The sequence below is a fragment of the Anolis sagrei genome, chromosome 1 (genome assembly GCF_037176765.1).
Source record: "Anolis sagrei isolate rAnoSag1 chromosome 1, rAnoSag1.mat, whole genome shotgun sequence".
In the NCBI taxonomy this organism is placed as follows: domain Eukaryota; kingdom Metazoa; phylum Chordata; class Lepidosauria; order Squamata; family Dactyloidae; genus Anolis; species Anolis sagrei.
Genome location: NC_090021.1, coordinates 456106 through 468802, shown reverse-complemented (window position 1 = coordinate 468802; position 12697 = coordinate 456106). Strand labels below are relative to the sequence as shown.

Genomic DNA, 12697 nt, shown 5'->3' with positions numbered 1-12697 from the left:
CTTCCCCCCCCCCCGAATAATGCAGCCCCCCACACTCTGGAGGAGAAGCTGGGCAAGGACCCTCCCCCGGGCTTCCCCGGCCTTGAGACCATGCTTCCTTTGCTGCTGACGGCCGTCTCCGAGGGGCGCCTGACCGTGGAGGACATCGTCGCCCGCCTTTACGAGAACCCCCGGCGCATCTTTGGCCTCCCCCTCCAAGAGGACACCTACGTGGAGGTGTGTTGGGGGGGCTTTGGAGGGGGAGGGGGCACCATGACCGCTCTTGGGGGGCACCCACCTCCCACCACCCTTTGCCATGGTGGGCCAGTCGGGTGCCTCTGACCTCTAAGCTGACCACTCCCTCCCTCCCTTCGCAGGTGGATCTGGAGCAGGAGTGGCTGGTGCCCCCCAGCACCACCTTCAGCAAGTCCCACTGGACGCCCTTCGAAGGGATGCGAGTCAAGGGCACTGTCCGGAGGGTCATCCTCCGTGGAGAGGTGGCTTACATTGACGGACAGGTAAAATAATAATAATAATAATAATAATAATGCAAAGACACTGAGCTTTCTCACACAAGGCTTCTCTCACACTGAGGGCTTAAAACTTCACACGGGAAAGCTTCACACTGGAGCTTTCTCACACTGAGGTTTACCTCACACTGGAGCTTTCTCACACAAGACTTCTCTCACACTGAGGTTTACCTCACACTGGAGCTTTCTCACACAAGACTTCTCTCACACTGAGGTTTACCTCACACTGGAGCTTTCTCACACAAGACTTCTCTCACACTGAGGTTTACCTCACACTGGAGCTTTCTCACACAAGGCTTCTCTCACACTGAGGTTTACCTCACACCGAGCTTTCTCACACAAGACTCCTCTCACACTGAGGTTTACCTCACACTGGAGCTTTCTCACACAAGGCTTCTCTCACACTGAAGTTTACCTCACACTGGAGCTTTCTCACACAAGACTTCTCTCACACTGAGGTTTACCTCACACTGGAGCTTTCTCACACAAGACTTCTCTCACACTGAGGTTTACCTCACACTGGAGCTTTCTCACACAAGGCTTCTCTCACACTGAGGTTTACCTCACACTGAGATTTCTCACACAAGGCTTCTCTCACACTGAGGTTTACCCTACACCGAGCTTTCTCACACAAGGCTTCTCTCACACTGATGTTTACTTCACACTGGAGCTTTCTCACACAAGGCTTCTCTCACACTGAGGTTTACCTCACACTGGAGCTTTCTCACACAAAACTTCTCTCACACTGAGGTTTACCTCACACTGAGCTTTCTCACACAAGGCTTCTCTCACACTGAAGTTTACCTCACACTGGAGCTTTCTCACACAAGGCTTCTCTCACACGGAGATTTACCTCACACTGGAGCTTTCTCACACAAGACTTCTCTCACACTGAGGTTTACTTCACACTGGAGCTTTCTTTTTTTTATTATTAATTTTTATAAGTTTTTTTCCTTTTATACAGTGAAAGAGTGAGAACAATAAACTGGATAGAAAGGGTGGGAAGCAAGGGGAAAAAACAACAGAACATAAAAGAATTGTGTGGGAGGGAAAAAGGAAAGGAGGAGGGTCTGGGGGCGGGATGGGGGGAGGGAGAGTGAAATCATTTGACTCCCGTTCTTTTATGTTTACCTCACATTGGAGCTTTCTCACACAAGACTTCTCTCACACTGAGATTTACCTCACACTGGAGCTTTCTCACACAAGACTTCTCTCACACTGAGATTTACCTCACACTGGAGCCTTCTCACACAAGGCTTCTCTCACACTGAGGTTTACCTCACACTGGAGCTTTCTCACACAAGACTTCTCTCACACTGAAGTTTACCTCACACTGAGCTTTCTCGCACAAGGCTTCTCTCACACTGAGATTTACCTCACACTGGAGCTTTCTCACACAAGACTTCTCTCACACTGAGGTTTACTTCACACTGCAGCTTTCTTTTTTTATTATTAATTTTTATAAGTTTTTTTCCTTTTATACAGTGAAAGAGTGAGAACAATAAACTGGATAGAAAGGGTGGGAAGCAAGGGGAAAAAACAAAAAACAGAACATAAAAGAATTGTGTGGGAGGGAAAAAGGAAAGGAGGAGGGTCTGGGGGCAGGATGGGGGGAGGGAGAGTGAAATCATTTGACTCCTGTTCTTTTATGTTTACCTCACACTGGAGCTTTCTCACATAAGACTTCTCTCACACTGAGGTTTACCTCACACTGAGCTTTCTCACACAAGGCTTCTCTCACACTGAAGTTTACCTCACACTGAGCTTTCTCACACAAGGCTTCTCTCACACTGAGATTTACCTCACACTGGAGCTTTCTCACACAAGACTTCTCTCACACTGAGATTTACCTCACACTGGAGCTTTCTCACACAAGGCTTCTCTCACACTGAGGTTTACCTCACACTGGAGCTTTCTCACACAAGACTTCTCTCACACTGAAGTTTACCTCACACTGAGCTTTCTCGCACAAGGCTTCTCTCACACTGAGATTTACCTCACACTGGAGCTTTCTCACACAAGGCTTCTCTCACACTGAGATTTACCTCACACTGGAGCTTTCTCACACAAGACTTCTCTCACACTGAGGTTTACTTCACACTGCAGCTTTCTTTTTTTATTATTAATTTTTATAAGTTTTTTTCCTTTTATACAGTGAAAGAGTGAGAACAATAAACTGGATAGAAAGGGTGGGAAGCAAGGGAAAAAACAAACAACAGAACATAAAAGAATTGTGTGGGAGGGAAAAAGGAAAGGAGGAGGGTCTGGGGCAGGATGGGGGGAGGGAGAGTGAAATCATTTGACTCCTGTTCTTTTATGTTTACCTCACATTGGAGCTTTCTCACACAAGACTTTTCTCACACTGAGGTTTACCTTACACTGGAGCTTTCTCACACAAGGCTTCTCTCACACTGAGATTTACCTCACACTGGAGCTTTCTCACACAAGACTTCTCTCACACTGAGGTTTACCTCACACTGGAGCTTTCTCACACAAGACTTCTCTCACACAGGTTTACCTCACACTGGAGCTTTCTCACACAAGACTTCTCTCACACTGAGGTTTACCTCACACTGAGCTTTCTCACACAAGGCTTCTCTCACACTGAGGTTTACCTCACACTTCTCAGGACGACACTATCTTTGGCCCACTGACTCTTAACAGGCGTCAGCCTACTCACTCTTTCAGGGCTTGACTCACACTTTTATAATAAAAAATACCTAGTTAATGTTTAATATTTCTGACATTGGGGGTGGCATTTAATTCTCTCCTTGTGTTTGCAGGTCCTTGTTCCCCCGGGTTACGGCCAGGATGTGCGGAAGTGGCCCTCCGCAGCTGCCGCCGCCGCAGCCCCCCTCCCAGTGCCCCCCAAAGAGGTCATGAAGGTAAGAGTCATGTCGATGGTGTACCTCCCTTCCTCTCTGGGCATTGGGGAGGGGGTTTGGATGAGACCCCCCAGACCCTCACCCCTTCTCTCTGCCCCCCCTCCCTCCCTCCCGCAGACCCCAGAGCGCTCCCACCCCTCGGTACAAGCGGAGGCCCTGCGGTCCCGAGCGGCCAGTCCCCGGAGGGCCCCTCCGGTGGGCGACACGCGCTTCTACTTGGCCCCCCGTATCCACCGCGCCTCCGACCCCGGACTCCCAGGTGAGGTTCCATCGTCTGGACCGCAGTGGGGTTTGTGACTGCCTTTGCGAGTGGGGAAGGGGCTGCAAAGGGCTCGGCGGGATGCCTCCACCTCTCCGTAAACTCTGCGCTCTCCTTCTCTCCTTCGGGCAGCTGATGACCTCCGGGAAAGAGTGATCAAGAGGACCGCCGAGCCAGGTGAGCCTTCCATAATTGTAGAATCGCAGGTGTGGGAGGGAATCGCAAAGAGCCCAACCCCCTTCTTTGTTTTGGAAAGACATGAGCTTTTAAATCATGAACTTTTTGGGAAATGATGCCGTAACCTTTCAGGAAAGGGAAATCTCCGTAACCTTTTGGGAAAATTCGGAATATAATAATAAATAATAATAAATAAAACTTTATTTACAGCGCTTATTTCACACTGAGGTTTACCTCACACTGGAGTTTTCTCACACAAGGCGTCTCTCACACTGAGGTTTACGTCACACTGAGCTTTCTCACACAAGACTTCTCTCACACTGAGGTTTAACTCACTGAGCTTTCTCACACAAAGCTTCTTTCACACTGAGGTTTACCTCGTGCTATTGTTAATGTTGTTTATTTGCTGTTATGAGTTTTATTTATTATTATTATTATTATAACTTTATTTGTACCTCGCTAGCATCTCCCGAAGGACTCAATGCGGCTTACATAGGCCAAGGCCTCAAAACACAACACAACAATACAACACCTAAAGCAAATTAAAAACAGTTAACAGTTATTTACTGCTTGTACTATTGTTGTTTTGCTTTGTTATTGCTGTGTTGTGGGCTCGGCCTCATGTAAGCCGCTCCAAGTCCCTTGGGGAGATGGTAGCGGAGTACAAATAAAGTTTTATTTTATTGTTATTATTTATTTATTTATTTATTTATACCCTGCCACCATCTCCCCAAGGGACTCTGAGCGGCTTACATGAGGCCTGTCAATTTCATGGTGGGACCAAGAGGAGGGCCTCCCCTGTTGATTTCATGGTGGGACCGAGAGGAGGGTCTCCACTGTCGATTTCATGGTGGGACCGAGAGGATGGTCTCCCCTGTCAATTCCATGGTGGGACCGAGAGGAGGGCCTCCCCTGTCAATTCCATGGTGGGACTGAGAGGAGGGCCTCCCCTGTCGATTTCATGGTGGGATCGAGAGGAGGGTCTCCCCTGTCGATTTCATGGTGGGACTGAGAGGAGGGCCTCCCCTGTCAATTTCATGGTGGGATCGAGAGGAGGGTCTCCCCTGTCGATTTCATGGTGGGACCGAGAGGAGGGCCTCCCTTGTCGATTTCATGGTGGGACTGAGAGGAGGGCCTCCCCTGTCGATTCCATGGTGGGACTGAGAGGAGGGCCTCCCCTGTCGATTTCATGGTGGGATCGAGAGGAGGGTCTCCCCTGTCAATTCCATGGTGGGACTGAGAGGAGGGCCTCCCCTGTCGATTTCATGGTGGGATCGAGAGGAGGGCCTCCCCTGTCAATTTCATGGTGGGACTGAGAGGAGGGCCTCCCCTGTCGATTTCATGGTGGGATCGAGAGGAGGGTCTCCCCTGTCGATTTCATGGTGGGACTGAGAGGAGGGCCTCCCCTGTCAATTTCATGGTGGGATCGAGAGGAGGGTCTCCCCTGTCGATTTCATGGTGGGACCGAGAGGAGGGCCTCCCTTGTCGATTTCATGGTGGGACTGAGAGGAGGGCCTCCCCTGTCGATTCCATGGTGGGACTGAGAGGAGGGCCTCCCCTGTCGATTTCATGGTGGGACCGAGAGGAGGGCCTCCCCTGTCAATTCCATGGTGGGACCGAGAGGAGGGCCTCCCCTGTCGATTTCATGGTGGGACTGAGAGGAGGGCCTCCCCTGTCAATTTCATGGTGGGACCGAGAGGAGGGTCTCCCCTTTCGATTTCATGGTGGGACTGAGAGGAGGGCCTCCCCTGTCGATTTCATGGTGGGACTGAGAGGAGGGCCTCCCCTGTCAATTTCATGGTGGGATCGAGAGGAGGGTCTCCCCTGTCGATTTCATGGTGGGACCGAGAGGAGGGCCTCCCTTGTCCATTTCATGGTGGGACTGAGAGGAGGGCCTCCCCTGTCAATTCCATGGTGGGACTGAGAGGAGGGCCTCCCCTGTCGATTTCATGGTGGGACCGAGAGGAGGGTCTCCCCTGTCGATTTCATGGTGGGACTGAGAGGAGGGCCTCCCCTGTCAATTTCATGGTGGGACCGAGAGGAGGGTCTCCCCTGTCGATTTCATGGTGGGACCGAGAGGAGGGCCTCCCTTGTCGATTTCATGGTGGGACTGAGAGGAGGGCCTCCCCTGTCAATTCCATGGTGGGACTGAGAGGAGGGCCTCCCCTGTCGATTTCATGGTGGGACCGAGAGGAGGGCCTCCCCTGTCAATTTCATGGTGGGACCGAGAGGAGGGCCTCCCCTGTCAATTCCATGGTGGGACCGAGAGGAGGGCCTCCCCTGTCGATTTCATGGTGGGACCGAGAGGAGGGCCTCCCCTGTCGATTTCATGGTGGGACCGAGAGGATGGTCTCCCCTGTCAATTCCATGGTGGGACCGAGAGGAGGGCCTCCCCTGTCAATTCCATGGTGGGACTGAGAGGAGGGCCTCCCTTGTCGATTTCATGGTGGGACTGAGAGGAGGGCCTCCCCTGTCAATTCCATGGTGGGACTGAGAGGAGGGCCTCCCCTGTCAATTACATGGTGGGACTGAGAGGAGGGCCTCCCCTGTCGATTTCATGGTGGGACCGAGAGGAGGGCCTCCCCTGTCAATTCCATGGTGGGACCGAGAGGAGGGCCTCCCCTGTCAATTCCATGGTGGGACCGAGAGGAGGGCCTCCCCTGTCGATTTCATGGTGGGACCGAGAGGAGGGCCTCCCCTGTCAATTCCATGGTGGGACCGAGAGGAGGGCCTCCCCTGTCAATTCCATGGTGGGACTGAGAGGAGGGCCTCCCCTGTCAATTTCATGGTGGGACCGAGAGGAGGGCCTCCCCTGTCGATTTCATGGTGGGACCGAGAGGAGGGCCTCCCCTGTCGATTTCATGGTGGGACCGAGAGGATGGTCTCCCCTGTCAATTCCATGGTGGGACCGAGAGGAGGGCCTCCCCTGTCAATTCCATGGTGGGACTGAGAGGAGGGCCTCCCCTGTCGATTTCATGGTGGGACTGAGAGGAGGGCCTCCCCTGTCGATTTCATGGTGGGACCGAGAGGAGGGCCTCCCCTGTCAATTCCATGGTGGGACCGAGAGGAGGGCCTCTCCTGTTGATTTCAAAGCCCATGCCAGTTCATACAAAGAGATGCAATCTCAAACATAGGTATATGTATATGAAGCATATGTATAAGTGTGTGTGTGTGCTGCTCTGCCAGGAGACTGACCCTCTTCCCCTTTTGTCTGCCTTCCTCTCTCACCATCCTCGTCCTTCCCGCGCAGAGCTGCCCCTGGTGCACGACGGGCCCCTCTTCCTCTCGGGCCCCTTGCCCCGGCAGACCTCCCCACAGAGCACCCCCCACCCACAGCCCTCACCCTTCCTGCACCCGCTCGTCGGCCAGCACGTCCTCTCCGTCCAGCAGTTCACCAAAGGACAGGTAGGTCAACCCCTTCGGAAAGGGGGCTGCGTTCATCATGGTGCTTCTCCACAGCCTACTCTCGCTATGGGTTCCCAAAGGCTTTAGTGGCCAGAATCACTGGATTGCCGTGGGATGCATCCATGCCTCCTTTTCGGTGGTGTCTCCTTTTCTGCTGCTGCAGCTCTCCCACCTCTTCAACGTGGCGCACAACCTGAGGATGGTGGTGCAGAAGGAGCGCGGCCTCGACCTGCTCAAGGGGAAGGTGATGGCCTCCATGTTCTACGAGGCGAGCACACGGACCAGCAGCTCTTTTGCGGCAGCCATGTTCCGCCTGGGGGGCTCCGTCCTGCCCTTCTCCGAGGCCACCTCCTCCTGCCAGAAAGGGGAGACCCTCGCCGACTCCGTCCAGACCCTCAGCTGCTACGCCGACGTCTTGGTCCTGCGCCACCCGCAGCCGGGAGCCGTGGAGGTGAGAAGGGGTTTTGATGGCAGGGGGCAAATTTCAGCCCTCCAGGTGTTTTGGACTCCAACTCCCACCATTCCTAGCAGCCTCAGTCCCTTTTCCCCCTCATCCGCTTACGCTAGATGATAGAGTGATAGACCTTAAAGATGCCTACCTTCATATCTCAACAAATAGATATAACGCTTAAGCGGCTGAGGGGGGAAAGGAAGGGGCCTGAGGCTGCGAGGAATGGTGGGAGTTGGAGTCCAAAACACCTGGAGGGAGGGTCTAAGTTGGCCCATGCCTGTTCTAGTGCCAGCAGGAGAGTGAATGAGCTTCAGCAATTACAGTTGCTGGTGGCCGAAGTAGCTAGCCTGGCCTCCAAAACAAACACACAACTTTCTGACCCTTGAAGGGCTAGATGAAGTGCAAAACACCTGGAGGGCCCAACGCCTGCATTAATCTGTTTGAGGAGCAGCTTAAGTGGCTGAGGGGGGAAAGGAAAGGGCCAGAGGCTGCTCTGCCCATTCTCCGTACTTCCCTGATGGACTTCCATCCCCTCAGGAGACCACTCATAGACCTAGATCTGGGTCTCCAGTGGCCTTCCAATGCATCCCTTTGCCCTACTCAGCCTCCTTTCGATCAGCGAATGAGGAGAAGTTGAGGGGAGCGCTGGGTTTCAGTCTCCAAGGGGAGTAAAAGGAGAGGGGGGGACTGTCAAGACCCAGCTAGTGGTGGCCCTGGGTGTCTTCCAAGGGGCGATGTAAGACCACCCACTCACTACCCTCTCCCACCCCTTCCTCTCCCGCTTTGTGCCAGCTGGCCGCCAAACACTGCCGCAAACCTGTGATCAACGCGGGCGACGGAGTCGGGGAGCACCCCACGCAGGCGCTGCTGGACATCTTCACCATCCGGGAGGAGCTGGGCACCGTCAACGGCATGACAGTAAGGAATTCCCGGGAACCCGAGGGACACCCGGTCTGGACAGCCGTCTGGATTGTGCATTTTATTTATTTAGAATTTTGTATCACATTCTTCTCTATCTCCGTGGAGAGACACAGAATGGCTAACAGCAAAAATTCAATGCTATACAATACAACAAATACCATATTTATTTGTCGTGTCAGGGCAACCAGCCAATTATATTACATTACATTATATTAATATAAAAATATAATATAATATAATATAACAAATACCATCATAAAACAACAATAAATAAGTTCTGAAATGCATATAAAAACAGTTCATTAAGTGGCCGTCCAGACTCTGCTTAAGAGCCTTGGTGGCCAAAGTCGCTGTCCATCCCTTCCTTCTACCCCAAGACCACCAGGACCAGGTGGGCTGACCCCTCTCTGCCTCTCTCCCTCCCTCTTTCTCTCTCTCTCCCCTTGTGCCCAGATCACGATGGTGGGTGACTTGAAGCACGGCCGGACGGTGCACTCCTTGGCCCGGCTGCTGACCCTCTACCGCGTCAGCCTGCGCTACGTCTCTCCCGCCAACCTGCGCATGCCCTCCGACATCTTCCACTTCGTGGCCTCCAAGGGGATCAAGCAGGTGAGGAGGGGAAGGGGAAAGGCAGAAAGAAAGAGAAGAAAGAGGAGAAAGGGAGAAAGAAAGAAAAGGAGGAGAAAGGGAAGGGGGAGAGAGAGAGAGAAAGAAAGAGGATAGGAAGGAAAGGGAGAAAGAAAGACAGAAAAGGAAAAGAAAGGGAGGGATGAAAGATAGAGACAGAAGGGAAAAATAAAGGGAGAAAGGAAAAAGGAAGGGAAGGAGAAAGAAAGAAAGATAAATAGGACAGGAAGGGAAGGAGGGAGGGGAGAAAGAAAGATGCCAACCTGCGCATGCCCTCCGACATCTTCCACTTCGTGGCCTCCAAGGGGATCAAGCAGGTGAGGAGGGGAAGGGGAAAGGCAGAAGGAAAGAGAAGGAAGGGAAGAAAGAAAGAGAATAGAGGAAAGGAAGGGAAGGGAGAAAGAAAGACAGAAAAGGAAAAGAAAGGGAAGGGAGAAAGAGAGAGAGAAAGAGAGAAAGAGGACAAGAAGGAAAGGGAGAAAGAAAGAGAAGGAAGGGAGAAGGGAGGGAAGGGAGAAAGGAAGAGAATAGAGGAAGGGAAGGGAAGGGAAGGGAAGGGAAGGGAGAAAGAAAGAAAGAAAAGGAGGAGAAAGGGAAGGGAGAAAGAGAGAGGACAAGAAGGAAAGGAAGAAAGAAATACAGGAAAGGAAAAGAAAGGGAGGGATGAAAGGAAAAGAAAGGGAGGGATGAAAGAAAGAGACAGGAGGGAGAAATAAAGGGAGAAAGGAAGAAGGAAGGGAGAAAGAAAAAAGGAAGGAAGGAAGGAAGGGAGAAAGAAAGAAAGAAAGATAAATAGGACAGGAAGGGAATGGAAAAAGAAAGATAGAAAAGGAAGAGAAAGGGAAAGAAAGAGACAGTAGGGAAGGAAGGAAGGAAGGAAGGAAGGAAGGAAGGAAGGAAGGAAGGAAGGACAGGAAGGACAGGAAGAGAGAGAAAAGGAAAGTAACGGGCAAGGAGAAAGAAAGAAAGAAAAGGAAGAGAAGGGGAAAGAAAGAGACAGTAGGGAAGGAAGAAAGGGAGAGAGGAAGGAAGGAAGGAAGGAAGATAGGACGGGAAGAATGAAAGGGAAAGGCAAGAAGAAAGAAAGACAGAAAAGGAAGGGAAATAGGATGGGAAGAGAGAAAGAATGAAAGGAAGGGGGAAGAAGAAAGAAAGGCAGAAAAGGAAGAGAAAGGGAAGGATGAAAGAGAGAGACATGTTGCTGACAAGACAGAAGGGAAGGGAGAAAGGAAAGAAGGAAGAAGGAAAGAAAGAAAGATGAGAAGGGAGAAAGAATGAAAGGAAAGGAAGAGGAAAGGAAAGATGAAAGAAAGAGAAAGGGAAGGGAGAAAGGAAGGAAGGGAAAGGAGAATGAATGAAAGGAAAGCAAGGAAGAAAGAAAGAAAGGGGAAGGAAAGGAGTGAAAGGGAAGGGAGGGGGTTTCCACTGCAACTGTGTCTCCTCCCTTTGGTCACTGCTGCTGACCCCTCCCCCCCCCCCCCCCCCCGGTCCTCAGGAGGAGTTTGAGAGCATCGAGGAGGCCTTGCCGGACACGGACGTCCTCTACGTGACCCGCATCCAGAAGGAGCGCTTTGCCACGGTCCAGGAATACGAGGCAGTGAGTGAGGGGAATCCAGGGGTCTTGGGGGAAGGAAGTGGGGGGGGGGGGCTTGTCCCTGCAAGTGAGGCAGTGGGCTCTGCTCTATCCTCAATTCCATTGGCCAAGGGCTCTTTGAGTTTGGGCAAACTGACTGTCCTGCAGTTGCTTGTGCTTCTCTTGGGGAGCATGGGGGGGGGGGGGCTTTGTGGGGATGACACAGACGGGCAGCCTTGACCTCACTTGGCCCCTCCTCTTTTGCCTCCTGCTCCTCATTCAGTGTTTTGGGCAGTTCATCCTGACGCCCCACATCATGACCCGGGCCAAGAAGAAGATGGTGGTGATGCACCCCATGCCCCGCGTCAACGAGATCAGGTACGGACGGGGGGGGGGGGGGAATGGGGAGGCCCAAAAGTCCCACCCCATCCATGGGGCAACGGCAGGGGGCGGCCCCCCGAAAGGACACTCCTTTCCCTTGGGGGGCTGGGTAAGGCCACCCCACGAGTCTCCCCTTTAATGACCCCGTGGCCTTGTTAGCGCTAGCAGAAGTATCGCAGAAGCTCAGAATAATGGACTCTGGAGTCACCGGTAAAAAGCAGGTTTCAGCTTGACTTGAGCAGTTCATAAATCCAACACACACCATCAGCGAACCAGACGTGAAGAACACAGAACTAACGAGATAGGCACGAAAGCAAAACTGCAGCTGGCAGGGAGTTATCTCTGGCACTCCCTAATGTTTCACACACCAAGAATTCAGGGTCACATTCTCACAGCTAGTTACTTTGCTGTTTTTAACTCTACTGGCAATATAATTCCATTACAGTCACATTCCTACTCCATGAAATTATATTTAAACATACATCATACATGAAATACACACTGACAGGCCTCACCTCTTCACTTCCTTCCTTCCTTCCAGCATGGAGGTGGACTCGGACCCCCGGGCGGCCTACTTCCGCCAGGCGGAGAACGGCATGTACATCCGGATGGCGCTGCTGGCCACCGTCCTCGGCCGCTACTGACCCTCCTCCTCCTCTTTCTCTGCAGCAGACTGGTTTCCTCAAACTGGTCCCAGTGCTTCCCAGCTGGGCTGCTGCTGCACCACCAAAGACCAAACAGAAGGGCTGCTTGGCCTGGCAGGCGGGGCTCGTGCCAGGGACATTTGGGGAGGGGGGGGGTCTGGGGGCAAGGACCAAGAGGGCCCCCCGTCTTTCACTGTATTCCTTCCTGAACCCCCCCCCCTTTCCTTCATTAGGCCCCATTCTCTTTCTTTGAGGTCCAAACAAACTGCACAAGAAGGGTAGAGGGTGGGTGGCCCCCTCCAAGGAAGACCCTTCCTTCCAGGTTGCGATAGGCATTATTGCCCCCCTCCCCCACTTTTGTATTCCGGCCTGTGAGCCAAACAGACTCCTTGGTTTTGCTTTTTTTAAAATAAAAAATCTGAAATAGAATTAGAAAACAATCCCTCTTGTGTGTCTTTTCTGATTTGGGATTTTTTTTGGGGGGGGGGCATCTTGTTTTGTGAGGGAGGGCATGTTTTGGGGGGGGGGGGCAAGAGGGACCTTCCCTTTCCTGTGCTTTGATAAATATGAGTGTCCGGCAATCAGGGAAAACAGGGGCAGAGTTTCCCCAAATTCCAGGGAAGATAAGATACCTGGGTGGTTGTGCATCCTTTGTCCACATGATGTCTTCATGGCGTCAGAAATTGACTCCTGACACAGGTGGTGTTGTATTTCGGTGTCAGTGTTGACTTTGATGGAGAGGTGGCTGCCAAGGTAGCAGAAAGGGTCAACGTTTTCTGTTGTTACACCATTAAGCTGCATTTCTGTCATTGGAGAGGGATTGGCTGGTGACTGTTGGGGGTGCTTTGAATGCGATTGTCCTGCT

At 52.2% G+C, this 12697-nt stretch overlaps 1 protein-coding gene across 1 annotated transcript in view; it reads left to right on the top strand.

Annotated features, from left to right (window-relative positions):
* The window catches only part of CAD (carbamoyl-phosphate synthetase 2, aspartate transcarbamylase, and dihydroorotase), a 66010-nt gene extending 53738 nt beyond the window's left edge, over positions 1-12272 (top strand). The window contains exons 32-43 of the mRNA XM_067470190.1: positions 26-216; positions 357-497; positions 3293-3394; positions 3512-3653; positions 3786-3830; positions 7081-7235; positions 7399-7686; positions 8479-8604; positions 9061-9216; positions 10730-10831; positions 11091-11185; positions 11730-12272. Coding sequence (XP_067326291.1) covers positions 26-216; positions 357-497; positions 3293-3394; positions 3512-3653; positions 3786-3830; positions 7081-7235; positions 7399-7686; positions 8479-8604; positions 9061-9216; positions 10730-10831; positions 11091-11185; positions 11730-11832 — 1646 coding nt within the window. The 3' untranslated portion in view covers positions 11833-12272. The remainder of the gene's footprint in view (positions 1-25; positions 217-356; positions 498-3292; positions 3395-3511; positions 3654-3785; positions 3831-7080; positions 7236-7398; positions 7687-8478; positions 8605-9060; positions 9217-10729; positions 10832-11090; positions 11186-11729) is intronic.
* Positions 12273-12697: the final 425 nt, after the last annotated feature.